This window comes from Carettochelys insculpta, chromosome 31 (genome assembly GCF_033958435.1).
Source record: "Carettochelys insculpta isolate YL-2023 chromosome 31, ASM3395843v1, whole genome shotgun sequence".
NCBI lineage: Eukaryota > Metazoa > Chordata > Testudines > Carettochelyidae > Carettochelys > Carettochelys insculpta.
In genome coordinates this window covers 2700120-2725943 of record NC_134167.1, presented here as the reverse complement: position 1 = coordinate 2725943, position 25824 = coordinate 2700120, and the positions used below count along the sequence as shown (strand labels likewise).

At 45.7% G+C, this 25824-nt stretch overlaps 1 protein-coding gene across 2 annotated transcripts in view; it reads left to right on the top strand.

The window, feature by feature from the left end:
- The window catches only part of DOCK5 (dedicator of cytokinesis 5), a 131866-nt gene that overhangs the window by 73855 nt on the left and 32187 nt on the right, over nt 1-25824 (top strand). For both annotated transcript variants that reach the window (XM_074981598.1, XM_074981599.1), the window contains exons 19-34: nt 1081-1178; nt 2623-2712; nt 4364-4464; nt 7290-7424; nt 10158-10269; nt 11549-11619; nt 12852-12958; nt 14825-14961; nt 15528-15623; nt 17266-17364; nt 19996-20090; nt 21814-21892; nt 23023-23123; nt 23861-23919; nt 24990-25144; nt 25668-25753. In XM_074981598.1, coding sequence (XP_074837699.1) covers nt 1081-1178; nt 2623-2712; nt 4364-4464; nt 7290-7424; nt 10158-10269; nt 11549-11619; nt 12852-12958; nt 14825-14961; nt 15528-15623; nt 17266-17364; nt 19996-20090; nt 21814-21892; nt 23023-23123; nt 23861-23919; nt 24990-25144; nt 25668-25753 — 1621 coding nt within the window. The remainder of the gene's footprint in view (nt 1-1080; nt 1179-2622; nt 2713-4363; nt 4465-7289; nt 7425-10157; nt 10270-11548; nt 11620-12851; nt 12959-14824; nt 14962-15527; nt 15624-17265; nt 17365-19995; nt 20091-21813; nt 21893-23022; nt 23124-23860; nt 23920-24989; nt 25145-25667; nt 25754-25824) is intronic.

The following is a 25824-nucleotide window of genomic DNA, read 5'->3' as shown; positions in this document are numbered from 1 at the left end:
GAAACCAACAAGATCCTTTTTAGCAGTATGATCACCTGTCCAGTTAGTCCCCCTTTTGTACTTGTGCATTTGATTTGTCCATCCTCAGTGAAGTATCTTGCACTTGTTTGTGCTGAATTTCATCTTGTTGAATTCAGCCCAGTTCTCTGATTTATCTAGATTGTTTTAAATTCCCATCCTTTCTTCTAAGGTGCTTTCAGTTCCTCCCAGCTTGGTGGTTTCTATATATTTTTATAGGCGTTCAGCTGGAAACAGGGCCAAAATCAGAGGTGGTGGGTAAAGTGTATATGTGGAAATAGATCACGTATTGGTGTCTGTGAGGCTGTCAGTCTAAATCTAGAAGGGAGGTTGTAACGTAACATGCTGTGTGGTTTTGGGGTGAAGAGAGTGTAAGTTATGCCAACTCACACTTCCTTTACACTCTAAATTTGGCCTTCTATATCTTGGTTGTATATTATGTGTCTGTTCTTCCTTTAAAGATAGTGATCAAATATATTTGCAGCCTATGGCTGAGATCTTCAGAGTAGTCTAGGGCATTTAGACACACATCTACTGTCAGTTTTTATAGAGGGAATATGTCTAAATCCCTCAGACTGCTTTGCAAATCTCAGCCACGGTTTGTCACGGAATTTGAAGTTCCTGGGTGATCCAGAGCTGTGAAGCCCACAGCTTAACTTGCTTCCTAAAGGAGGTTTGGAATGTAGCTTGAAGAAGCATTCTGAAAACTCTGCTCTGAAGTACATATAAGAACGTTTATCAGTCTAGTCATTCACTATGATGGATTTCCCAGCTTATAAGTATTCTCTCTTAAGTAAATGAGAATTCTGTAAAAATCGTATATTTCATGTGCTAAGATTTAAAATAATAGATTTGCCTCTAAGACCAAGGGCAACTCTGGCAAAGTCACAACAGTCATTACAAAGTGATGTGCTGTACTTTACAGTATGACTTGTTTCTTATCAGCTGTTACTAAAAATAAGCACCTTTTCCATTTCTTTATCATTCTGCAGCTATTAGGGTAAATCATCTTTGATGTTCTTTGCAATCCATCACTCATTGCCATTGTTCTGTCTTTTATAGTTGACCTGCTGGGTTTGTTGAACTGGCGTTCTAACTCTCAGCACATAACACGCAATCTAAGGAAGCTAATGGATGTGGAAGGAGGAGAAATTGTAAAGGTACAAAACCACACCCTCTGTGTTGTACTTAGAAATTTATGTCCTGATTGTGCAAACACGTAGATCTGTGTCTGACTTTTGAAGCTTGTCTTATTATTAATTAGTTCTCTTACCATATAGCCTAGCTGCTCCAGTCATGGACCCAGAACCCCACTGTGTTAGAAAAACAGAACAAATGGAAAGTCCCTGCCATGGTCTAAGTGGAAAAGGAGACAACGGGTAGACAGAGGGTGGGGGAGCACAGAGACAGAGTAAAACAGGACTGGTCAGCATGATGGGCAGTAGTCTTGGGACGCCCATTAAAATACTAAGCAGCTTAGAAAGTTAGCCAGTGCAAAAGTGTTTGTGGGATTGGGGCATCGGGAGAATTTATTTGTAAGTTCTTGTATAGTAAGGTATGCAGGAAAACACCATCAACACTGATTTATTTTTGGTAGCCTCGAGGGGCCCCAGTGACGGATCAGGTCTCCAGTAAGCTCAGAGCTACACTGGTACATCAGAAAAAGACAGCCTGTACCACAAGAAACCTGGGTCTGATTCTGAGTGACTTGGGAAATTTAGCTGAAAATTGGGAATTTCAGGAAAATGAAATTCTGGATTTGCAAGACTAATTTTTTTTCTTTTTTGAACTTTGGATAATTTGGATGTCGAATCACCAGGGTTGTGAATCTCAGGATTTGCTTTGAAGGCCAATTGAAAATTATCTTGCTTGCCATGTAGCTTCAGTAAAGGCAGCATGTTTGTCAGATCAGGACACCCAGTGGTTGCCAAAGGAAAGGTGTGGCTGGAAGCCTTGTCCTTGACCCTTTGGCACAAAGCCCAAGGTTGATGTGAATGGCTGCAAGCAGAGGCTTTCTGTGAGCAAAATGAGGTGCAGGTTCCATTGCACAGGCAGCCACTCATATAGCTGTGAGATAGAAAGGAGCCAGGGCATGAGAGAGAGGGGTTAAGGGGGAGCTTCACACTGGAGAGTTGCTTACCTAGTACTTTCTTATTGGCCTTGCTCCTGCTGCTAGGAGGGAGACGCTTGCTAGATATAGCAGCGTGCACAGTGCATGACTGGACTCTGTGGCATTCCCTGTCCTGCTAAGCCCATTTTACCTGTTTGTACCCGTTTGTGTGCAACTTTCACACCAAGGGAGGGTACTCCGAGCCTCTGTTTGCCAGAAGCTGGGAATGGGCAACAGGATGGATCCGTTAATTACCTGTTCTGTTCATTCCCTCTGGGGCACCTGGCATTGGCCACTGTCAGCAGAGAGGGCACTGGGTTAGATGGACCTTTGGTGTCATCCAGTTTGGCCATTCTTATCTTCTTGCTGGGCTGAATCAAGCCCTTTCTTTTCCCTAAGCCCCTAGGGGGAGAAGCGCCAGAAGAGAGGATTCCCAAGCAGCCTCAAAAAAGAAATAACCTCTGTTTTGGCCTCCTCCTGTCTTCTCTCTCTAGTTTTTACAAGACACACTTGATGCGCTTTTTAACATAATGATAGAGATGTCGGAGAATGAAGCTTATGACTTCCTTGTGTTCGATGCTCTGGTGAGTGGCTCTTCTCTACACATCCCAAAGCAGGTTTATTTCAGCCATTTCCTCCTCCTGTCTTCTCATTCTGGTTCCCCGTGGCAGATGTTGAGTGTCTTTCTCTATGAGAAGCAGGAAATTATATTTAAATGCCATTTATGCTGGTAAGGAGACCTTGGGTGCTAATGTAAGACCCCAGGGCCTGAGAGGATGCATGGCCATTTCAGTGAATTTGGTAAAAATTAGGATTGACATGTACCTAATACCGAACTCATTATATCCAACACTTTTTTCATTGGTGAATCTCAAAGCTGTTTACAGAGGAGGAAAGTAGTATTGTTCTCTCCTACACATGGCATAGGAGGGGAAGGGAATTACTCAAGGTCATGCAGCAGGTCAGTGGCAGAGTTGGGAATAGACCTAACATCTCCTGAGTCCCAGTTCAGTTCCTATCCATTGGGCAAGAGTGCCTCTCAATGGAGAGAGCATTTTGTGCCAAGAGCTCAGTGAAACAGGCAACAGACTTCACAGAGCGATTGCAGTCTGGGTGGTGAGACGGCTTTACCCAGGGCGCAAGGAAGCATCTGTTCAATAAAGCTCAACAACAGAATGTGACAGTTGAGAGAAGAAACCGAAGACCAGTGTATCCAGCAGGGAGGGCAGCTGCCATAACTCAGGTCACAATATTGCCAAAGTAGCATAATTAGGAGCATACTGGATGTAAGGTGACAGGGGATTGAAATGACCCCGGGTATTCAGAAGCTTGCTAAAGGGAAGCCTTGCTGAAAACTTGAGCCTCTAGCTGGCACGGTGCCTCTCTCACCCCATCCCACAGAAGTATTGCCGTTGTGGGGGCTGAGTTGCTATCACTTGCAAATCTATCAGAACTAATTCAAGCAGCAGCCAACTTTACCATTATGGCTCCCCATGGTTGCACAGGGCAGGCCGGACAGTGCCTGGCTTCTGTGATGTGACATGCTCACTCTCCAAGCAAAGTTCCCTCTGGGGTGCATGGCTGCCTAATGAGTGCCACAGAGGAGCTCGGCGCTGCTGCACACAGAGCTGCCAAGGTCGGAGGAGAGAGACCTTCTTAAAGATGTCCCCCTGCTGTCCCCCCGCAGCACAGACCTGCTGCGGCACTTCCACAGCTTAACCCGGCCTTACCGGAGATGCCACAGGCAGCAGAGAGGTGCCCCTCACCTGGCCCAGAGACCGCTCTCTCCCAGGGGACCCTGTACCCCAAACCCCTCATTCCAGCACTGTCTGAGATCCTGCAGCCCAACCCTCTGCCCCAGCCCCACCCCGGAGCTTGCATCCCTCATCCCCCAGCCCGAAGCCCCTTCCACACTCTGAGCCCCTCAGCCCCACCCCGACACAGATCGCCCATGTGCAGAATTAATTTTGTTATATGGAGGTGATGTGTCGCACATCATATCCATGTTGGTACACCTAACCAAATTCATTCTGTACATGGACATAAAAAACTAGAGGGAGAACACTGCCTCCACGGTGCTGTGGCCATTAGCAGCAGCTGTGCGATACCATGTGTAACGTTAGAGCCAAGCAGACAAAGCACAAACCAAATGACACATGATTTAACAAAGTTGCAGGGCAATGACCCGAAAGTCTCGCAGTTCAGCACTTCTGTGTCCTTTTGCATTTTTGGCAGGTATTTATTATTTCTCTGATCGGAGACATCAAGTTCCAGCATTTTCATCCTGTACTTGAAACTTACATTTTCAAGCACTTCAGCACCACCCTGGCTTATGTGTAAGTACTGGTAACCACAAACCCACAGGGTAGCTATCAGAATGATCTCAGGCGAGTGCTTAGAGTAGGTGGAGTGCAGGCACATAGACCAGCGGAGTGCGTGGGTGAGAGAGTGAGTGTGTACGCCCATGGGATCCCACCCTGAGATTGTCTTGAGAAAAGAGGAAAATTCTAATTATTTGCTGCAGAAATCATTTTTGGTAAGGGATATGCAGTTAACCCTGATAGCTGGTCCAACTGCAGCCCCCTCGCTTGGAATTAGAAAAGCCAGCACCTGGTTTGCCTCACCAGCTGCCAAGACATCCCCCGCCCCCAAGTCTGAAAAATTCTACGTGTGTATGCACATGCACATATAAACATATACAAACACACACATATGAACATATAGGTTGAGCAAAAGAGCATAATCGTGGTAAATTGTTTGAATTATATGCAAGGTGAATAGGGTAGGTAGGAAAAAGAAACAGACTTTTGAACAACCTCCATGTGTGTGTAAAACAGTACGTGTGCTAGTGTCAGCTCTTGCAGCAGAGATAAAGTGCTTAGCTGAGCCCAGCTCTGGGCCAGTGAGTGGGTCTGCAATGAGCAGTAAGTCACTGAATAAGGATGTGATGCTGGAAACTGTGGATATTGTGGAAGATGCTGTGAAACCTCTGGTGCAGTGTCTAATTTGTTAGAAGAAGCTTTTCATTTTGGCCGTGTCTACACAGCGGGAGGCTGTGGCACTTCAAAATAGGCGGGGTCCTGTCGAAAAGGAGCCCGGTCTGGACGAGCCGCGTCAATTTCGAAGTCCTCTTATTCCTATCAGCAGATGGGAATAAGGGGACTTTGAAATAGGCAGGGTCCTTTCGAAAAGGAGCCCCGTCTGGACCAGCCATGCGGCGGCAAGCCGCATCAATTTCGAAGTGCTGCGGCCGCCCACATGCTAATGAGGCGCTGAATATGTATTTCAGCGCTTCATTAGTAAACTTCGAAATGGCCATTTGCATGGCCATTTCGAAGTTTTGGGCTAGTGTAGATACGGCCTTCGTGTGGTATAAATGGCAGTAATAGCTAAGCTCCTCTTTAGCACTTTCCTTCTGTATGTCTCAGCGTATTTCACAATCAGTGTCATTAGCCTCACTTTACAAAGGGAAAGTCTGAGGCACAGTGGAATCCAGGCCTCAGTTCAGTGGGGTACTTAATGTTGTGCCTAACTTGAAGCCTGTAAATCATTGTTTACTTAATGTGCTGGAGGGAATGAGAGCTGAAGAGACCATCTGGGATCACAGATGCAGGAATAAAACTGCGGTATGTTGACTTCTAGCCCATTGCCTGATCCACTGAGTGATGCCACCTCCCAAATTAAATGACAACAGTTCCCTATATGCACGTGCAAATCGGATCACTCGATGCTTAAGCGCATCGGAGTCCCTGCAGTGTGATATGATTTTAGAAACATACCCACAAGAATTTGCACCTTGGGAAGCAGGTCTCTTCTGAATTCCAGCTTTCTTTCTCTGTCTTTAAACAGTTGCTAACGAGACTTTGCTGTTCACTTAAAAATACTGATATTTACTGGAGATGGGCCCCCTCTGAAATCCAGGCCTGCCCGCTGGACCCATTCTAAAATCCTGCCTCTGGATCCCTGAAGCAGTGGGAGGCTTGGAATCCTGCTCCAAAACCTAGTGTTTAAGCCCGTCTTGTATTTCTGCAACACATTTTGACGCTCATCAATATTGTTCCACATTATTCCTCCTAATAGCAAAGGATAGCAACACAGGCTAGAAACATAGTAGTGAAGACAGCTCTGAGCAAGACTCTGCATTGTCTGGGACTCTCAAAGCCTGTTGCTCTCCAGATGGTTGCCTTCTCCTCTGCACTTGCTATGCAGCCACTGTCAGCATTGGGTTATTTTTTCCCCCTTGTTGCTGGAGGATTCATCCTCCTCACTGCTCCTCACTATAAGTAAGCCTTTTTATGTCTGATTTTATGGATGGGCTTTGGTGCAGCTGTGTTGTTACCTCACCTCGCTTTCCAGCTAGGCTCTGCAGCATGGCATCCCATCATGCCAAGCAGGCTGGAGAGGTACACAATGCTGGCCTCACACTTTGTATGCCAAAGGGTATTACAAACAATGAAGTAGACCCAGCAGTGCAGCATATCGGATAGACAAAGGCAGGGGCAGCTGCGCACTCAGCCAGCCCACAATAACAGCCAGGTATGCTCAGAGTTTGGTTTCTGGAGAGGAACAGGTGTTTTGTTTGACTGTTATCCTCCCATCCATTGTCCTTCTGGAAAAGTTTTATGAGTTCTAGAACTTCTGCCCAGACAGGGACATGAGACTAAGTCATAAAGATGCACTTACATGTGCATGGATCTCAAAGCACTTTTATAAATTAAACCGCAGGAACTCCTGTGTTCCATTAAAGAGTCCATTGCCCCTTTGTACCTGAAGGTAAACTGATGTGCACAGTGGCTAAGAATCTGATTTTTTAGAATTAACGGGCTTCCCAGATTCTTAATGAAAGTCACTAAAAACTGCAGATCTTCAACAAACAGGATAAAAACAGGCCATAAAGCTAGAATTTTCCAAGGGGCTTAGCACCCACTTTTGTGTCCGGATACTGGGAGCTGTGCAGTTTTGCAAAGCTGCTTCCATGTGGTTTGCCCAAAGCCTCAGAAGGATTCAATGACCGATCTGTGACTAGAATCTAGGAGCCCTTGCTCCTGGTCCCCATCCCTTAAGCATTACTCAGTCCCTTTCTGAGATGAGGTTGACTGGCTTAATTTTTTCCTGTCACTATGTTTATGCATTTATTCTTCCCTCCTATTCCTTTTCTAAGGAAACTCACCAAAGTACTGAACTATTACGTAGGACATGCAGACGACTCAAGCAAGACAGAAATGCTATTCGCTGCCTTGAAAGCCTTGAAGTATCTGTTCCGATTTGTTGTCCAGTCACGGATACTGTACCTGAGGTGAGGCAGGCCTTCCAGGTTTGTGTTTCTCAAAGCAAAGTCCCATGTGGGCACTAGGGGATTATGGGCTATGAATGGGGACGATGATGGGTGGGGACAGGAGCAGTGGCCCTCCCCTTCCCTCGTGCTCCTAGATGCACTGCCTAGATATTGTCTGCTGGGGCTGCCAGTGGGGGTTGATCAAGGCCTTGTCTGAAAACATATGGTGTTCCACACTGGAGGAGGAGGTAGCCAGTGAGTTTCTTGCCTTGCCTTGCCATGGGTAATGTTTTGGGCCTCAGCAAGCTCTAGCCATGGGGGGTTTGGTCTCCAGGCTCTGGCAGGTTCTGGCCATGTGGCTTTGCATGTCATCCCCCAGTCCTGAGGCTTCAAGCTCTCCCCTGCTGCCTCTCCTCTCTCTCTGAGGCCTCCTAATAATTGGTCCTGGGAACCCTTGCTCCAAACTGTGCAAAATATCCAAAGTGGGTACAGATGGGCCTTGCTCCAGTGAAGGGAGCCCTCTTCCAAATTACCCCAGCAGAGGAGGTTCTGAGCTGAGCACGGTTCTGTTGTGTCTCCTGGCTGGACAGCCCTGGTTATTGAGAGAAGACATGTTCGTTTGTCTTGTCTTTTTTCTGTAATTGTTGAGAGGACTGTGTGTGTGTAGAGATATCGATCAGCATGAAGGTAAACAGCGTAGAACGCTTTCCTTGAAGGTGAAATGCTTTCAAATCAACTCTCGTCTTACATAAGCCGCATACACCAATGCAAATAAGGAAGCTAAATGTGACGATGTTTAAAATGCCTTCCTTGTTTATGAAGCTTCCTCATTTTAAAGGACTTTTTCAAGTATTTCTCTTAGGTTCCATGAAAGGCTCACATGGATTTTAAAAAATCTAAGCAAGAGCTTAGAATAACCTTTCTTGGTGACGAAGGAATCCCCTTCTCTGTTAGTCCAATCAAAGGAGATATTTGCTAATTATGGGGGGTGCCTGATTCTGCTCCCGTGGCGCTCTTTGCGAGATGTTCAGGTGTGCAGTTGACTCCTTGAGTTGCTTTGTATGATGCCAAGCATAGCGCGGCTTTGTCCAGGGTGAAAGCTCCTAGCCGCTAAGGTAACAATGGTAACAATCAGGGCTCTGTGTTTGTCATAGAGGTTGCCAGCTGTTCAGATGACCCCAGGGATGCCAAACCAGCTGCTGGTGGAGGGTCTCTGCAGCCACCTGCTCCTGCAGCCCCACAGTCCGCTGCACCAGCTTGTAGGACAGGTCAGATTGGTGGCAGCTGGAGCAGCCCAGGATAACTGGCCCCTAGGGATGGTCTGAATGGCGGCTAGTGCAGCTGGCCCCAGAGACAGCCCAGGCAGCAATTCCCAGGAAACCTCTCTCAGTGGCAGCAATGAAGGGTCCTGTGGCACCTTATAGACTAACAGAGAAGTTTTGAGCGTGAGCTTTCGTGAGCACAGACTCACTTCATCAGATGCTGGTCTTGGATTTTCAAGAGCAGCATCTGATGAACTGAGTTTGTGCTCACGAAAGCTCACGCTCAAAACTTCTCTGTTAGTCTATAAGGTGCCACAGGACCCTTCGTTGCTGTTACAGCTCCAGACTAACACGGCTACCCCTCCGATACTCTCAATGGCAGACTCTCTCTCTCCTCCCTGCCCAGCAGCAGCCATCCAGCTTTTCCCCACCAGCAGCCCCTCCGGACACCCCTCTCCCCTCCATATTTCTCCCTCAGTGACATTTATACTGCAAGTCATGGACAGGTCTCATATTCTGTCTCTGGGAATGGGTAATGAGCGGATGATCACCTCTCCTCAGCAGGTAGCCACGGAAAGCCAGAGTTCTGCCTCACAAGACATAGCAAATGTGATATACCTATCTCATAGAATGGGAAGGGACCTTGAGAGGTCATCGAGTCCAGTCCCCTGCCCTCCCGACAGAACCTATCACCATCCCTGACAGATTTTTTTTTTAATCTATTTGCCCCAGATCTCTAAGTGGCCCCCTCAAGGACTGAACGGACAGCCGGTCATCTCTCCCTCCCCCTGTGCATTAAGCTCTCCCTAGGCTTTCCTCTTAACACTTATTGTTCCAAAAGCCTGCTTTTGTCTGGTCCCTTTCCATTATAGTCCACAGCCTTACATCGCATCTCCCACTAGAGAGGGTATATAGGATCCTAGCCCACAATAGTATATAAACTTTGCAAGTAATAAAACAGACTCCAGAGATACTTACACGTAATCACTAAGGATATGCAGGAAATCCCTGTAATTCTGGCAGTCTGTGTCAGACTGCAGTGTGTCGTCATTGCCCCAAGCCATTCTTCACGGATGTCTCAGGAACCCTTCCAGATTGTTTTCTGCAAAGCCAGCCTAGAGTGACCTGGATTCTCCTCTGACTTGAGCATCATCAACAGAATTCATACACTGTGCATAGACATCAGTATTGGAGATTGTTGAAGCCAGAAAGGGCCCAGCTTGACTCAGATTCAAGGCTGAGTTTGAGTCATTTGGGATTAGGGGTTAAAAAAAAAAGCTTATGGCTGGTAAATTTAACAGATTTAACCTTGAAATCATTCACCCAGTAAATCTAGAACCCTACACAGCCACTTGAACTGCCACTTTCCTTAGTGAAAGAGCACTTGAAGACATTGCCTGAAGGATAAAATACATTCAAGCTGTTGTGCCAGTATTCTTCACTGTGGCTTAAATTGGTGTGTATATGTGATGCTCCTGCTCTTTTTTACTAGGTTTTATGGGAAGAGTGAAGATGGAGATGAGTTTAACGATGCAATCCGCAAATTGTTTTTCTCCTTCAATGTCCTCATGGACCGACCGCTAGAGGAGGCTGTCAAGATTAAGGTTGGTGTAAAGCCAGTTTTGAATGGTAGTACACTTCTATTCTGAGGAGAAGTCATCAGTTTTAAAGCTTCTGAAGTGTAGCAGGCATTAATCTGAGCTCTTCACGCTTTGCAGAGCTGTGACATATGCTAAAATCCTGGCTCTGATGTGCAGCCACTTCTAAAGTCAAGGATGACAGCCAGCCAGCCTCTAACAAGTTCTTAAGAGGGAGATAGTTTGGCCAGTGGTGCTGGGGCTGGTGAATGGTTCAGTCAGCAGATGATACGGAAATAAATATAACAAATACAGAGAAGGAAAGTAAAAATCCAACAAGCTTTTGCCTGTCTCTGAACTTGTTCCCCTAGCTTGTTTGTCTTGTGCTAGCTTTGCTTGGGGCCCTTAGAGTGAGTGGTGCAGAGAAGCCATGCAGTAATGCCTGCTTGATGCTTTCTTGTTCATAATGCCTCTGGCCAAAATGCATGAATGGCTTTCTGCTGAAGGACTGAATCTGGTTAAAAGAGCCTTCCCATTTGAGTGTCTGGTTAGGAAGGACTCAGGGATTGCCCACCATGTGACTCCACACTGTGTCACTTGGAGAGGGCCAGGACAACACCCCCTCTGACCCAAGCCCTGCCCCCATCTTGCCTCTTCCCTCAAGCCCCTTCTCCTGGCTGCTGTGGCCTGGGGGATTAGTGGTGGGCCTGGCGCCAGCAGCAGCGGTTGTGGGGAAGCTCTGCTTCCACAGCTGCATCATTCTGCTTCTTGCCAGTGAGTGTGGGGAGTGGGTAGCCCCACCACTCCCTCAAGCAGAGCTCCTGGCAGCTCAGGGCCTGGAACCACGTTTCTCTGCGTAACATACCGCTGCTGGTGAGTGCAGGGAGCCCAACACCTGCTACAGGTGCCAGTGCCTCCCCAGCCACCCAGGCGCTCCACCCTTGCCCCTCCCAGCTATAGCATTTGTGGGGGCTTGTGCCCCTTGCCCCTTAATGTATTGCCAGTATAGTACAGTGATATGTTTGCAACTGGAAAGTCAAAGATAAATCATTTGGTTAGTGGCCTTTCGTGCAGCACTGTTTCAGCTTTGACCTGCGGAGGTTCGGGGCTGAGTCTCCTGTTAGATCAGGAACCAGCATGGCTGCAGGTGTCTGCATCTTTGCTCTTGACTAAACCAGATCCTGACACAGCTGGTGTGAGCATCTTCCAGTGATGTTGAGCAGCAACTCGTCAGGCGTGTACTCTTGTGTGATGAATGGGTTATTTAATCCAGCTTCCTTGTGTATGTGTGTGCTTTCTCCTACAGGGTGCAGCTTTAAAATACTTACCGAGCATCATAAATGACGTTAAACTGGTATTTGATCCGGTTGAGCTCAGGTGATTGTATTAAGTGTATTTGTTTTCCAAACCTACTAAGTATGCATCTTTTGTGGAGGGGTGTGGGGAGATCTTGGAAATTGTCCCAAAGCATACAGTATTAATAATTAACTATGTGACATTGCACAAGCTGGTCTTAGAGCAGCAGCCCAAAGGAATTCCTGTGTTTCAGCTGAATTTTTCTGCATTCCGAGGCTTTCTCCAAATTGGAAATTCAAGGGGTGCAAAGCCATATGGATGAAACCCACCAAATGTGATTCCACAAACTCTTGATAATTGGATCTCAGGCAGTCAAGACCCAGGCCTTAGAAAGGCCAGATCAGAGTGCTACAAACCATTTAATCACACATGGAACATTAAATGCAGTGGATTTTTGTTTTCTCAGTAACAGTTTTCCCTTTCTTAGTTCAGGAGCCTTATTTCAAATGTAAATAACTAGCAAATAATAGTGAGAGCACACTCTATATATATATATATATATATATAAAAAATATGGGATGTAATTCACTTTGGGAGTAAAACGAGCGCTTTCCCTTGGAATGGGAGGTATTTGAGAGAAGTGCTCCTGGTGATAAATATGGTCAAGTGCCCATGGTTCGTTGCACTGACCTGGTTAAGGCATGTCAGTTTCAGAACTGAAAGCACACAAGGGAGCAACATGGCCAGAATCACATCCCACCATCTTTGACTGCCCTGACCTGGGAGGTCAAGTACCCATTGTTCACCAGGGTGACCTGGAAGTGGCCTGTGAGCATGAGACTTGAAACCACAAACTCCAGACTTACTGTTAAGTTCCTGAGCAACTCAGCAATTGCTGCACCTGACATGTTAACTAGCAGCTTTGCAAAATTTCTGTTTGTTTATAGAAGCTATCATTTTATTTTTATTTCTGGCAGGAAAGTTAGATATATATTTTCTGACCATGATAAGGAAGGGCAAATAAATTCTGGAGCTGGGATGGTGCATTTTCATGACAGCTTGTAATGTGAGGTTAACTATCTGTGAGGTATAAACCTGCTAATTCTGGTCACAGTTTATTCAAAGCTCTTTAATGAGTTTCCTGAAGCCACATGACATGCGGCTTCATATTGGTTTACCTCGAGGCTGTTCTCAACACAATGGCATAACTGCTTGATCAAGGCAAGGCAATGTATTGTTACGTGGATCAATGCCATATGTATTCTCTAGATGAAAATGCTGACCATCTGTCTACCTTGTGCTTTGTATTGTAGCATCCTCTTCAGCAAATTTATCCAGAGTATCCCTGACAACCAGTTAGTTCGGCAGAAACTCAACTGCATGACCAAGGTAGTGGACAGTGATCTGTTCAAACAGTCTGGTGAGTAGCCTATTAAGCTCTCCAGATATTGCAGGAAATGCACCTTCTCAAACAAATATGTGTCTGTAAAGTTCATGTTTCTCTTTTCAATTTCTCCTTCAAATCCCGCCTTAAAATTCTCCTTTGCTGTGATGTCTACAAAAGAACTAGGTAACAGCGACGTGGCTCATGGCCACTGCCTATACACTGACCAATATTGTCTCCTGGATGGAGGGAATACAAAGAAACAATCTGTCTGTATCCACCTGTTGTCTCTTGTCTTAAACTTAGATGGTAAATTCCTTTGTGGGTAGGGACCAACTTTAGGTTCTTTTTTTACAGAGCCTGGCACATGGGGTTTGTGATCTGTGGAGGAAGTTCATAGGCACAACTGCAATACTGATAATTAGTAAAAAATTACAGTTAGACTCGTGGTCAGTCTAGTTTTGATGTTGGTTTCACGACAAGGATAATTTCTTTTTGGATTTATTGTTAAGTGTTTGGTTTCCCTAAGTCTATCAAAGAACAGTAGCTAGAAGGTGAGAGCTAATGGATCTCTTATATTGGGCACATTGAGTCAATCCCTAAGAGGATCACTGTGGATCATGTACATATAACTCTTTGCTCCTATCGCTGGAAATGGTACAGTGTTTCTCCAGGACTTAAAAACACAGATGCAGGTACCAGGGTTTTTCGAATGACAAAAATATGACTACCCCTTGCTTGAAAGGCAGCTGCTCAGTAACAGGCAGCTCTAAAAATTCAGCCTCTTACTAGGGATGTAAATATGGATTTAGGGGCTTAGTTTTAGACACACAGATTTAAAAATTGTAGCCTTAACATCTCTCTGCTCCAGTTTCTGAATCTGCAAGATGAAGACAATAATGTCTATTCCTTGTTGCAAAGCACTTTGAGAGCTACAGATGAAAAGCCCCAGGTATGTGCTAGGTGTTACCAGGATGTGTATGACTGCAGCCAGTAGAGGTTTTCATTTATCTCAGAGGAATCTCTGCCATTAATTAACAATTCTGGCTTCTGGTCATGCCAGGTTTGCTCCATGCTGCATAGTTTCCAGATTAGCTGATGACTGTGCTATTTGTTATGGCCATCATATTTGTCTGAGGTGCTTATCTGACCCCATTGCTAGAGTAGAGAGGAATGCTTAACAACAGCCCTGTGAGGAAGAGAAATACTACTATCCCCATTTTATAGATGGGGAACTGAGGCAGAGAGAGACTACAGGTAAAAAATTCACAAGTGCCAAGGTCCCATTTTCCGAAGTGACTTAGGGCCAGATTTTCCATCATAACTAGGCATCTGACCTGCATCTGCGCTTTTGAAAATCCCACTAAGCTCCTGTTGGCATCTGTGGTTGCCTATAAGAGTTAGGTACTATTGTTAAATACCGTTGAAAAATCTATCCCCAAATGGGATTTAGTCTCCTAAGTGCCTGTGACACTTGCAGACCATTGTTCCCTCTAATCATTCCCATCCGTGTGCAGAATACGTATTTATGTGCACTGAGGCATGTGTGAATGTGCACCATCAGTAGAAGCAAAGAACCTAGCTGTAGACGCTCTGCCCATCAGCTGGGTGGCATTTGAATCTCCTCTTATTGGCTGCAGAAGCACTTTATGCAGGAAGTCAAGCCAGGCAGGAAATCAAACCTATGAGTCCCCCAAAACCTATGTCAATGCCCCCTGTAGTGCAGTGTGTCTAATTAGATGGGAAGCAATTAGAGCTGTCATCTACCTGTGACGTGAACTTTGACAGAAGTTTAATTGTGGTGACTGAGTCAGAGTGCAGAGCATGAAGTTTACTTGATGTGGTCACTGACAATTATTCTTAGGCCATTGTGATGCATTGTTTGGTATCTTCATTTCTCAGAATGCAGAGATGCTCTCCTGCCTCTGTTAATAGATCAGCTAAGCGGCCAACTGGATGACAACTCACACAAGCCTGATCATGAGGCCTGCGCTCAGCTCCTTAGTAACGTTCTAGAAGTGCTTGATCGGAAGGATGTGGTGAGTATGAGCTGAAGTCTGATATTATCCTCACTGGGGAAGGTCGTCTTAAGTGCACCTTGCAGAACCAGTAGTTGTGGAGTTCATGAGACCAGATGTACATAGAAGTGGTTCCTTATGGGACAGAAGATGTTTTGAGTGTAATTAAAGATAAATCAGATGTATCAAAAGGGACCTGAGACATTGTAGGACAAGCCAAGGCAGGTCATCCCCGCAGAGGTGATCTGCTGCTGATGCAACATTTGTAGGGAATATAGGAGAAGGGTGCTCAAATTAGAGCTGCCCTCATGCTAATCTAACCAGCTGTGAAGGCCAATCCATCTCCCACACAGCGAAAGTTCACCTCCAGTAAATCCCTGTGGGGGCCTTTCACTGGTGCAGAGGTTTATTCTCCCACTTTTCTGAGACTAAAACTAATGTCTATTTAAATGAATTTCTGTTGGGCAAAGAGTCTCCTTTTCTAGTCTCCTCTGACAACAAATAGCCATGGTCAGCCTGCCCCTTCCCTACCACAAATCTCTGCTGGGATTAATCTAAATCAGCCCATGCCTGTTTAATCTCTTCAGGGACCCACTGCAGTTCACATCCAGCTGATCATGGAGCGCTTGCTGAGGAGAATCAACCGGACAGTGATCGGGATGAGCCGACAGTCTCCACATATTGTGAGAACCTCTTGCTTGCCTCTGTTCTTTGCTTTCTATGCCTTGCTCTGATGCTTTGGCAGGCTTGAACTTTCCAACACAGCCTGTCTGCCTATGGATTGCAATACGTGCTGATGCATTATACACCTCTGCCATGTTGCCCGCCACCAGGTGGCATCTCTGGGGAGTGATGGAAGACCCCTTCAGCCCTGCTAAAAGTGCAGTTTGGGTGGCTGTAGAGAGAGGTAGTGGGATCCTAAGGCACTGGCTTTAGTCAAGTCAAAGTGATAGTGACTGCAAGGCCTTACTGCCCAGGCTCTTCAGGTTCTACATGCAGCAGATTTGGGTTTCTGTCCACTTCAGGTAGCCACACTGTAGAAACGCTGGTTAAGTTGGGTCCCATGTTGAATAGAGCCAGATGCCTGTGGTACCTGTGCCCCTCTTGGTGTCCTTCTCAAGTGTGGGGGGAAGCAGATTGGTAGGAAAAAAAGAAGAGGCTTGTATCCAGAGCCATCCCCTGGGTACAGCATATTGGGATGGCGGCCCCTGGCCCCCATGGACAGGTGAGGAAATGAACAGGGAGGGGAGAGGCAGGCAGGTGGGGTAGAGGAGGCACGGGGCAAAACAGTGGGTACGAAGCACCCACTGGCAGCTGCCCTACCAGAATCTCCCACTCAGCCCACAGCGCTTGCCACATGCTGTGTGTTTTTTCACTTTCCGGAGGTGCTGGGGGGAAGGGGAGAGGAATGAGGGTGCAGCACAATCAGGGAGGGGGGGACTGGACAGGAAGAGGCATTATGGGGGGCACAGAAGGCATGGAAAGAAGCAAGGCAGGGGAGGGTTCTTGGGAGAAGGGGAAAGTGGGGGTGAAGCCTGGGTGGAGTCAGGAGGGCACTCCTCCATGCCCTCCCCCAGCATACTAGAAACTCAGGATCTGTGTCCTGGCCCGACACCCTCCTTGGAGCAGTCCGACCAGCACTCTACTTGGTCTGTCACTGGCAAATGATTTCCATCAAATATGTCTGTAGATTGAGAGTTGGAGGATAGAGTTTAAAACTGATGTAGGAGCATTCTACTTGTCAGGCTCAGACTTGGTAAGTTTCAGCCATGCTTTCGCTAGTCATTGGATACAAAGGTGCAATGTTCCTTTCTGAGACAGAGCATTTTTATTTACCAAACTGCCGAGTACCAGTGGCTCAGTGTGTGGCAGGCCAGGTTTGTTTGTTTTTTTTTAAAATAAAACCTGTTATTTGCATTTGTAGGAAACAGAGAGATTTCATTTTACTCTCGTACAGTAAAGGTGATTTTTTGCAAATTCCAGTTCTTGAAGGGGTAAAAGCTGTCCCTCCTTTCCTCGAATTTGAATCCTATGAAATGTGATTTCCAGATTAATACATGCTACTGCTGTCTGTGAAACCCTACAGATATTTTTAATCTTGTGGGCAAAAACTAATCACATAAAGTGACCTGAGTACCTGCACTGTCAGACCCCAAGTTAGCAAACTTTTTAAATGGGTGCCTGACTTAAAACACATATGTGGTCCCTGTGAAGTCTAGACTGTTGATGTGGCTAAAATTACGCATGTACTTCAGAACTGGGGTGAATGTGGGCTTTAGAGCAATTTAAAAAATTACCAACTGCTTTTTATGTCTTCCATTACAGGGTAGTTTTGTAGCCTGCATGACAGCCATTCTGAGACAGATGGATGATTTCCACTATAACCACTACATCAGCACTTTCAAAACCAGGCAGGATATTATTGTAAGTCAGCTTAGGCTGGGTTGCAACCTGGCCTACACAACATCTCTCTCTAATTTTAGGAGTTTCTAGCCAGCTTTTATATTCAGTTCAGCTCTTGCTCCCATAATTGTGCTTGGAGTGGCTTAATTTGCAACAGACATGAGCAATCACTGGAAGAAGAAAAGACACTCTCTCACTTTCTTGTAACCAGTGTTCTTTGGCACGCATTGCTCATGACCATTCCACGCCCCGACCTCCTTCCCCACTGCACAATCTGAATCTCGTGTAGATCAGAACTAGAGATAGTATTGCACAAATGCCCGTGATGTTGGTCTCATTGCGACTCACAGCTCCTGTTTGCTTGTCTCTGCCCGTGGCTGTGCAGAACAGCACAGTGAGCTGGAATCCAGGCTTGGTGAAGTTGCCAGCTGTGTGCTTCTGTATTAGATATTTCAGAAATAAATGTAAAATCTCATCCACTATGAATGGAACGATGCATCTTTATTTCTCTGGCTGGCTAGAATTGCGTGTGATCCATTAAGCAGCACAGCCACCTGCAGGACACAGGTATTTCTGCAACCTCACTGCCTAGGCTGAAAAAGCCACTGCAGTGAATAGTAGGTAGCATTCCAAATCTAACATTTGGAGTTAGTAACTGACCTGAGACATTTTTGGCAGAATAGGCATTGCAAAAACTAAATACCTTGAAGGGTTTCCCAGGGCTCATAAAAGGTATAAGTGGCCTTTCAAATGAAATAGGATGGTCACAGTTAGCTAAGTGCGAGGTGGCAAAGCTGATAGGATTGGAAGAAAGTTTCTGTTGAAGAACTTTACTTCAGGAACTTGTTACTATTCATGAAGCATTCTTAAGCACAGAGAGGTGCGTGGTTGAAGTTAGGCATGTGCTTAATTATGTTCCTATAGCAGGGTTTAAGCTTCTTTGGAGCTATTGTTTGTGCTTCTCAGTCACTCCATGGTTCCTTACCTTTGGAATCATGCATTTAAATGTTCCTCATACATTTTCAATGCACATGCAGCTTGTGCATGTGAAAGAGACGAGAAAGGTGAATTGTGTGACGACAAAGTTGATACAAGACTACAGCTTCCAAAGTCATTCATCCAAAATGTAAGTCTGGAATGTTATGATCTCTAAAATGTACAAAAATAGGCCTATTAAATTGTTTTTAAAACAATACCAATGGCAACATGATTTATTTACAGTCTTTTTAGAAAATAGGGATCCCCTTGTGGCATTTTCACCCCGACATTGCAACATAGCTCCCTCAGGTTAAAACAAGTAGTTCATTCTAGTCGTCTTGGTGCCCTGCATCAAACCTATGCCTTTCCATCAAGTTCTGATTTAATAATAGCAAGGGGATTTGTGCTGAGGCAGCACCGCTGCCCATTTCTCTCCCAGGAGCAATGTCACTTTCCAATTCTTTAGTGCACATTTCATTGCTGATTATCTTTGAAGAATGATGACTTCTTGGCTGCCTGTGTCTGGTGCTTGGATGCTAATGTTCTCTCTTAGCACAGAAGAGAATCAGTGCACATAGTACTTATGAGCATTTGAACTTCTGGAGACTGAGGTTTTTTCTTAATCCACAGTCTGATCTTGTCAATACTGCATGCATAAATCCCACGCCGCATCCTGCAGCCCAGCAGAAAGGTGGCATCTAGACTACATCTTAAGATGTGATGGCTTTAATTTGACCAGTTCAGCTCTTGTTGAAGACAGCATGTCTTGTTTACACTAGACATTTGCTAACATTGCACCTAGTCTAGACAAGATCTAAATGACTGGGGAATGACAACCCCCTTTGTAATAACCTGTGTATATAAAGAATAATGCAGCAGCCCTATGGGAGGCCATTTTTCATACATCTGAAGGGAAGTATTAGGCTGAAAGACTTTGAACACCTGTTTAGCTTTTTAATGCTTCCTGCACATCTAGGCCATGTCCACATTAGCCAAAAACTTCGAAATGGCCATGCAAATGGCCATTTCGAAGTTTACTAATGAAGCACTGAAATACATATTCATCGCTTCATTAGCATTCGGGCGGCCCCGGCACTTCGAAATTGACGTGGCTCACCACCGCACAGTTCATCCAGATGGGGCTCCTTTTCGAAAGGACCCTGCCTACTTCGAAGTCCCATTATTCCCATCTGCTCAAAGGAATAAGGGGACTTCGAAGTAGGCGGGGTCCTTTCGAAAAGGAGCCCCATCTGGACGAGCTGTGTCAATTTCGAAGTGCCGCGGCCGCCTGCATGCTAATGAGGCACTGAATATGTATTTCATCGCTTTATTAGTAAACTTCGAAATGGCCATTTGCATGGCAGTTTCAAAGTTTTTGGCTAGTGTAGACATAGCCCTAGAGATTGACGCTAAACAATAAGAACAGATTTAATCATATTTATTGAATAGACTGAGTGGGGGAGGATTTTTTGTCCGGTAGTATGAGGGATGAGATTTCAAATGTAAATCAGTTATGATGATACAGCCCATAATAACAGATGAATTTTGAAAAGCCAGCTTATTGATCTGTGATGAATGGACCCTGCCATCGCACAGGCTTGCATCCCGCCCTGTATTTCGATCTGAATCCAGAGCAACCTGTGTCAACCTCATACGTTGTTTACTTTTGTACAGGACTTCCTGATGGAAACCTTCATCATGTTTAAGGACCTGATCGGAAAGAATGTCTATGCAAATGACTGGATGGTGATGAACATGATGCAGAGCAGGTAAACAGCCTCAACTGCTGCTGATGGAAGGTTCATGAGATTCTTCAGAACCTGCCAGCGGTGGGACTTGAGAGGGGTTTGCAGCAGAGCTGCTCCAAGTAACTTGAGATATGTAGGCTGCTTTTCCTTTAAAGGTTCATATTGCTTTAACTTTGACTAAACTTCTATAGGCTAGATTTTTCTGCTGACTTATGAACCTGAAAACTCTCTTCTTCTGCCAAAGGGAGTGTTTGCAAAACTGAAATCTTCCCCGCAGTGATTGTATTTCCCTGCCAGAGATCGTAGACTCATGGGGTTGGAAGAGACCTTAGGAGGGTATTGAGCCCAACTCCCTGCTGAAAGCAGGACCAATCCCAACCTAATCAACCCAGCCAGGGCTTTGTCAAGATGGAACTGAAAGACCTCTAGAAAAGGAGATTCTGCCACCTCCGTAGGTAACCCATTCCAGTGCTTCTCTCTCCTAGTAAAAGAGTTTTTCCGACTATCCAGTCTAGACCTCCTCCACCACAACTGCAGACCGTTGCTCCCTGTTCTGCCATTTGTCACCAATGAGAACAGCCTTGTTCCATCCAGTTTGGAACCCCCTTCAGGTATTTCAAAGCTGCTATCAAATCCCCCCTCACCCTTCTCTTCAATAGACTAAATAAGCCCAAATCCTTCAAACTCTCCTCATATGTCATGTGCTCCAGCCCCCAATTATGTTTGTCACTCGCTAGACTCTCTTCAATGCATCCACATCCTTTCTGTAATGCGGGGGCCCAGAACTGGACTCAGTACTCCAGATGTGGCCCACTAGTGCTGAATGCCTGCTTCGATTGGAGAAGCCTCTTGCTTTCAAATATGGGGGGAAAGGCACCATCATGTGGGAAACTTAAGTGTAAATTGGGCAAAAGAGAGTGGTCATGCATGGAGGGTGCTAGCTTGGTACCTGGAAAATCCAGTGCATTTCTCTCCTGTGCCACAGACTTCCTACATGATCTTGGGCAAGTCACTTAATCCCTCTGTTCTGAAATTCCCCATCTTTCAATAGGGATAATAGCACTTTCTGACCTTATGGGGGGCATTGAAAGGGTTAATGCATTAATTGTTCAGAGAAATTCAGATACCACAGTAGGAAGGGTCATAGAAGCACCTCGGAGATGAAACGCTAGTAAATATATTGTATGGAACTACACAGTGTTAGTATGGTGACTGGATGACTAATACAGGTTGAACCTCTCTAGCCGTGCACCCTCAGGACCATGAGAGGTAAATATTGTCTAACAGCTTTACTAACACTTCCACTGCTTACTGGGCTCTCAGAAGACATTGGGGGTAAATTGCAGCTAAAACAACATCACAGAACACTGGGAGCCAGGGCTGGTGGCTGGAAAAAAACTTAGTGGGACCATGGGAAATTTGTATGCACCCGTTATATGTGGTCATATGGCTAACTACAGTCGTGCCAGATTACAGATGTTGCTGGACGAGAATGTGCTGTACTAGGGGTTCAACCTTTGCATCTTTTCATTTCTAACTTTTTCCTGTTGAGCAACAGAGAAATAACTTTATCCCCATTCTGCTGTACTCGGTGGGAGGTGAAAGAGAAGGATTATTTGGAAGAGCTGAACTTTTCCAGTTGCCTTTTTGTGCCTCCTCCAAGCTTGCAGAAAGGAGCTGTACATCCAGGAATGGGCCATTTCTACTTCCACAAGTGCCTCCTTACTTGTGTTTACTTTCCCAGGGTTTTCCTCCGAGCAGTGAACCAATTTACATCTGTGCTCAACCGATTCTTTCTGGATGAAGCAAACTTTGAACTCCAGGTGAGGATAAATTCAGTTCTGGGTTGTCTTGACCACTTTGGGAATGAAGAAGTTGGCAGGGGCACCAGGTACCCTGAACTCCTATTGATGCCAGTGTTGTTATGATATTGAGTGTGTTATTGTTCTGTACTCTGGGTGGAAGAGTAGCATGAATGGGAAATTTCTAACCCAAGATGCTGCTTGTAACATAGGATTGTACTCAGCCTGTGATCTGTGAGCACATTCTGTGCTAATTCTGCATGCCATACAGCAATGATGTGCTAACGTAGGTGTGAATGTTTCTCTTCTGACCCCTTACTTTTCTGTTAAGTTGTCCATAGTTCACTGGCACTTTGGAGAGACTTGATGGCAAAACCCTCTTGTGTGGAGGCATGGGCTTGTGGTTAAAATCCTAGGCTGGGACATCAGAGATCTGGTCAAATCCCAGTTCTGCCTCTGACTCCCTGTGTGGGTTTGGGCAAGTCATTTAAACTGTGTGTTGTCTCAGCTTCGCATCTGTGATATGGGGCTAATACTTCCCTGTACTCACAGAGACACTATGAGGGTAAACACACAACGGTTTGTGTGGAAATCAATCTACATTAATGGGCACATTATTATGAATGCTGTGCCAGTGCCTTTGAGCCCGCTACAGGCCACGCCCCCCAACTTCCCTCCCAGTATGGTAGACACTGTACAAACACAGAACAAGTCTTTAATAAGGGATAACAGGTTGATACAGATGGAAGAATGCAAGGAAACAAGGAGAACAAATTGATCAGGATAGATCACGTTGTACGTCCACAAGCAAACCAACTGTTGTTCATGGACATGAGGGGAAAGGAGCGTTTAAGGAGGGATTTGATGTATCGAGCGTCAGAAATAGAGTATTTTAAAGGGGTCAGGCCAAAAGGAGCAGAGAGATATGGTGCAGGTTGTGTAGCTCTTACTCAGCTTGTATGCCTGTGGCCTCCTTATGCAATGTTGACAATATAAATTATTCCTCATTTTGCCACATTTATTGTAATTGTCTTCCCTTGTTAACACCTGACAGAGCATCTGCAGCAATGGGGGGACTAAGCAGCTCCATTGCGCTGTGTGTTTCTGTTCCTTTGTGTTTTGCCTTTATTTTATTGTTTTTTTCCCCACAGCTCTGGAACAATTACTTCCACTTGGCTGTAGCTTTTCTCACTCATGAATCCCTCCAGCTGGAGAATTTCTCCCAGGCCAAACGCAACAAAATTGTCAAGAAGTAAGTTTGCATTTAAATGTGGTCAGGTCTTCGGACTCGTAGAAAATAAACCCTGTTGTTGTACTGTGCTCATCTAGGTAGACACCCTGATTACAGCCCCATGATATATTTATAGTGCAATCACTGTGAGTACCGCCAGCTTGTGGGTACCCGAGCTGTGAAGCCATGGCAACATGGGCATCACTGCAGGCCAGCCGCACAGGGCGGTGGGTGGACTCGTAGGTCCTGTGCTGAAGCCTGTGATGGCAGTGTAGAAGTGGGCTCTCTGGGGCAGGACAGTTAGTGGGAGCTCCAGACAATGGGCTCTGCCTGTTTGTGGCAAGTTTAGACACTTACGTGGTTTGGTCCATTTTGAGGCAGCGTTGCTGCTTTTGGTCTGGTAGAGGTTAGAAATCTTCTTTTCATGTCAAGGCTAAACTTATTCATGATCATCTCATTCCCATTAGTTCTTGGGACAGTATGGTTCTTTCTAAACAGCACTTCTCCTTCCTGTAGTTTATCCCCTAAAGATCTCAGGTGTCTGGTCACCTCTTGGCAGATGCCTGGTGAGGAACTTGCCTGTCATTCATCAAACTCTTTGCCCCAGTGCCCAATATTCAGGGCTGCTTTTTTTAAAAGGGCAGATGGGTAAATTTTGTGGCTTGGCTGTTACATTTTCCTGGCAGCTTAACAAAGCTGGTTCCAATACGTGCATTTTGTTCACCTTCCTATCTCATTTAATGTTTTTCCATTTCTAGATATGGAGACATGAGGAAAGAGATTGGCTTCAAAATCAGGGATATGTGGTATAATTTGGGTGAGTTCTCTGTTTGATAGTTCACAACAGTGCGTCTGTTCTCTCTCAAAAATGGGGTTTAAAATCTCCTCTGAGAAGGGTCTTTGCAGGCCAGCTGCCTCATGCTTGGCAGGTCTGGTATGCAGCCAGGATTTCATGGAAGCTCTGTGGGTCCTGTTCTCCCCTGCCGAAGACTGTATGACAGTGAAAGCAAGAGACAGGTTTCCCAAGGAAATTCTAAACCCGTCACACTTTACTCGCAAAGCATAAGAGACACCCAGATCTGTGGAAAAGCACAAAACCCTGAATGCAAATACCTGACATAGTTTTCTGACTCCTCTGAGAGCCCTCAAATTTTTGGTCAGGAAAAATGCTAGGAAGTCCAAGAGCCTTCTTCCTTGTCCTCTTCTGATCTCCTCTGTCTCGGTGGAGAGAGTGCCCCATTATAACAGGAGGTTTGAATCACTTTATTCATCTGTTGTGGGGATTTTTTTTCCTCCTCCCCTCCTCTGAGTTGATCTTCTTCCAGCCCCAGTTAAAAGGAATAAGCAGTTTATTCACTTTTGGCTGGTATGGACAAGATTATTCAATTGTCTGTGGTCCTTAAGAACTGACCTTCTCCAGGGCAGACACCCAAGTGCGGTTCCCCTTTCCCTTAAAACCAGAGACTGGTGCACAGATACAGACTTCCAAAAGCATACAGGATGCTCACACAATCCATTCGGTAGCGTTCATTCACACAGACACTGTCTTCTCCTCCCCTTGGTAAGACTGACGTTCTCCCAAGGTATAGATACCGTTTCTTTGAGGAGCCACGTCCCACTCAGTAAAGGCTTTGGCTAAGTCCATGTGGCCACTTTACCGTGTTGTAGATTTCTGACTCGGGGTGTGGAAAGCACCAGTGTAAACCAGGCAGCTGCAGTGGAACATGTGCTCCCAGTGCTGGCAGCTACTCTCCTCATGGAGGTGGTTTACTTAGGACATTGGGAGACGTTTTTCCCCAGCGCTTGTCTTGTGCCCGTGCTGCTGAAGCTGCACTTCAACCTTTCAAGTATAGACAAAGTCCTAGTTTTATCTACTCTCTGTTGCAGGCCCCCACAAGATCAAGTTCATCCCCTCAATGGTGGGTCCGATCCTGGAGGTAACCCTGACACCTGAGCCCGAGTTGCGGAAAGCTACCATCCCCATCTTCTTTGACATGATGCAATGCGAGTTCAACTTCAGCGGGAACAGAAACTTCCCCATGGTGAGGGCTGGTGGACTCAACGGCATGGATGTTTCAGGCAGTGTGTTGGGCAAGTAGGAAAAAAGCAAAGGAAAGGTTTCCCGTTAGAAACAGGCATGTGCACGCAGCACAGAGGTCTGTTGTGAGGCCAGTGTGTGGAGAACATAGCAGCAGACTACAAGTCTAAATTCTTGCGTTGTTACAGTCTGTGTTGCTGCATAGCCTGGGGCAAGTCACTCAGCGGCTCTGTGCCGCAGTTTCCCTATTTGTGAAAATGGGTGACTATCCACTGCACAATTGCCAAGTCCTACTTACTGTTCCTCCTTATAATGTTATTTGTCTTCCTATGGTGCCCAGCAACCTTAGCCGTAGACCAGTGAGCTAAGCGGTGTACAAGCAACAGAATTAAAAATAGTGGAAAAATTCTCCTATTTGGCCAGGGAGGGGGCAGTTGGGGAAACTCCTCCTGCAAACACACATGGGATTCATTCCGAGGGCACAGGATGTGTTCCAATTTGAGATTTTTGGTTTTTGCCAATTTTAGCTCGAAAATGAGTTGATAACCAAACTGGACCAGGAAGTGGAAGGGGGCCAAGGAGACGAGCAATACAAGGCCTTGCTGGAGAAACTGTAAGTGTTTGAAACACACTCAGTGCCTCTGTTGTGTGGCACTTCGGCTGGTTCTTCCTATAACCCTGAGA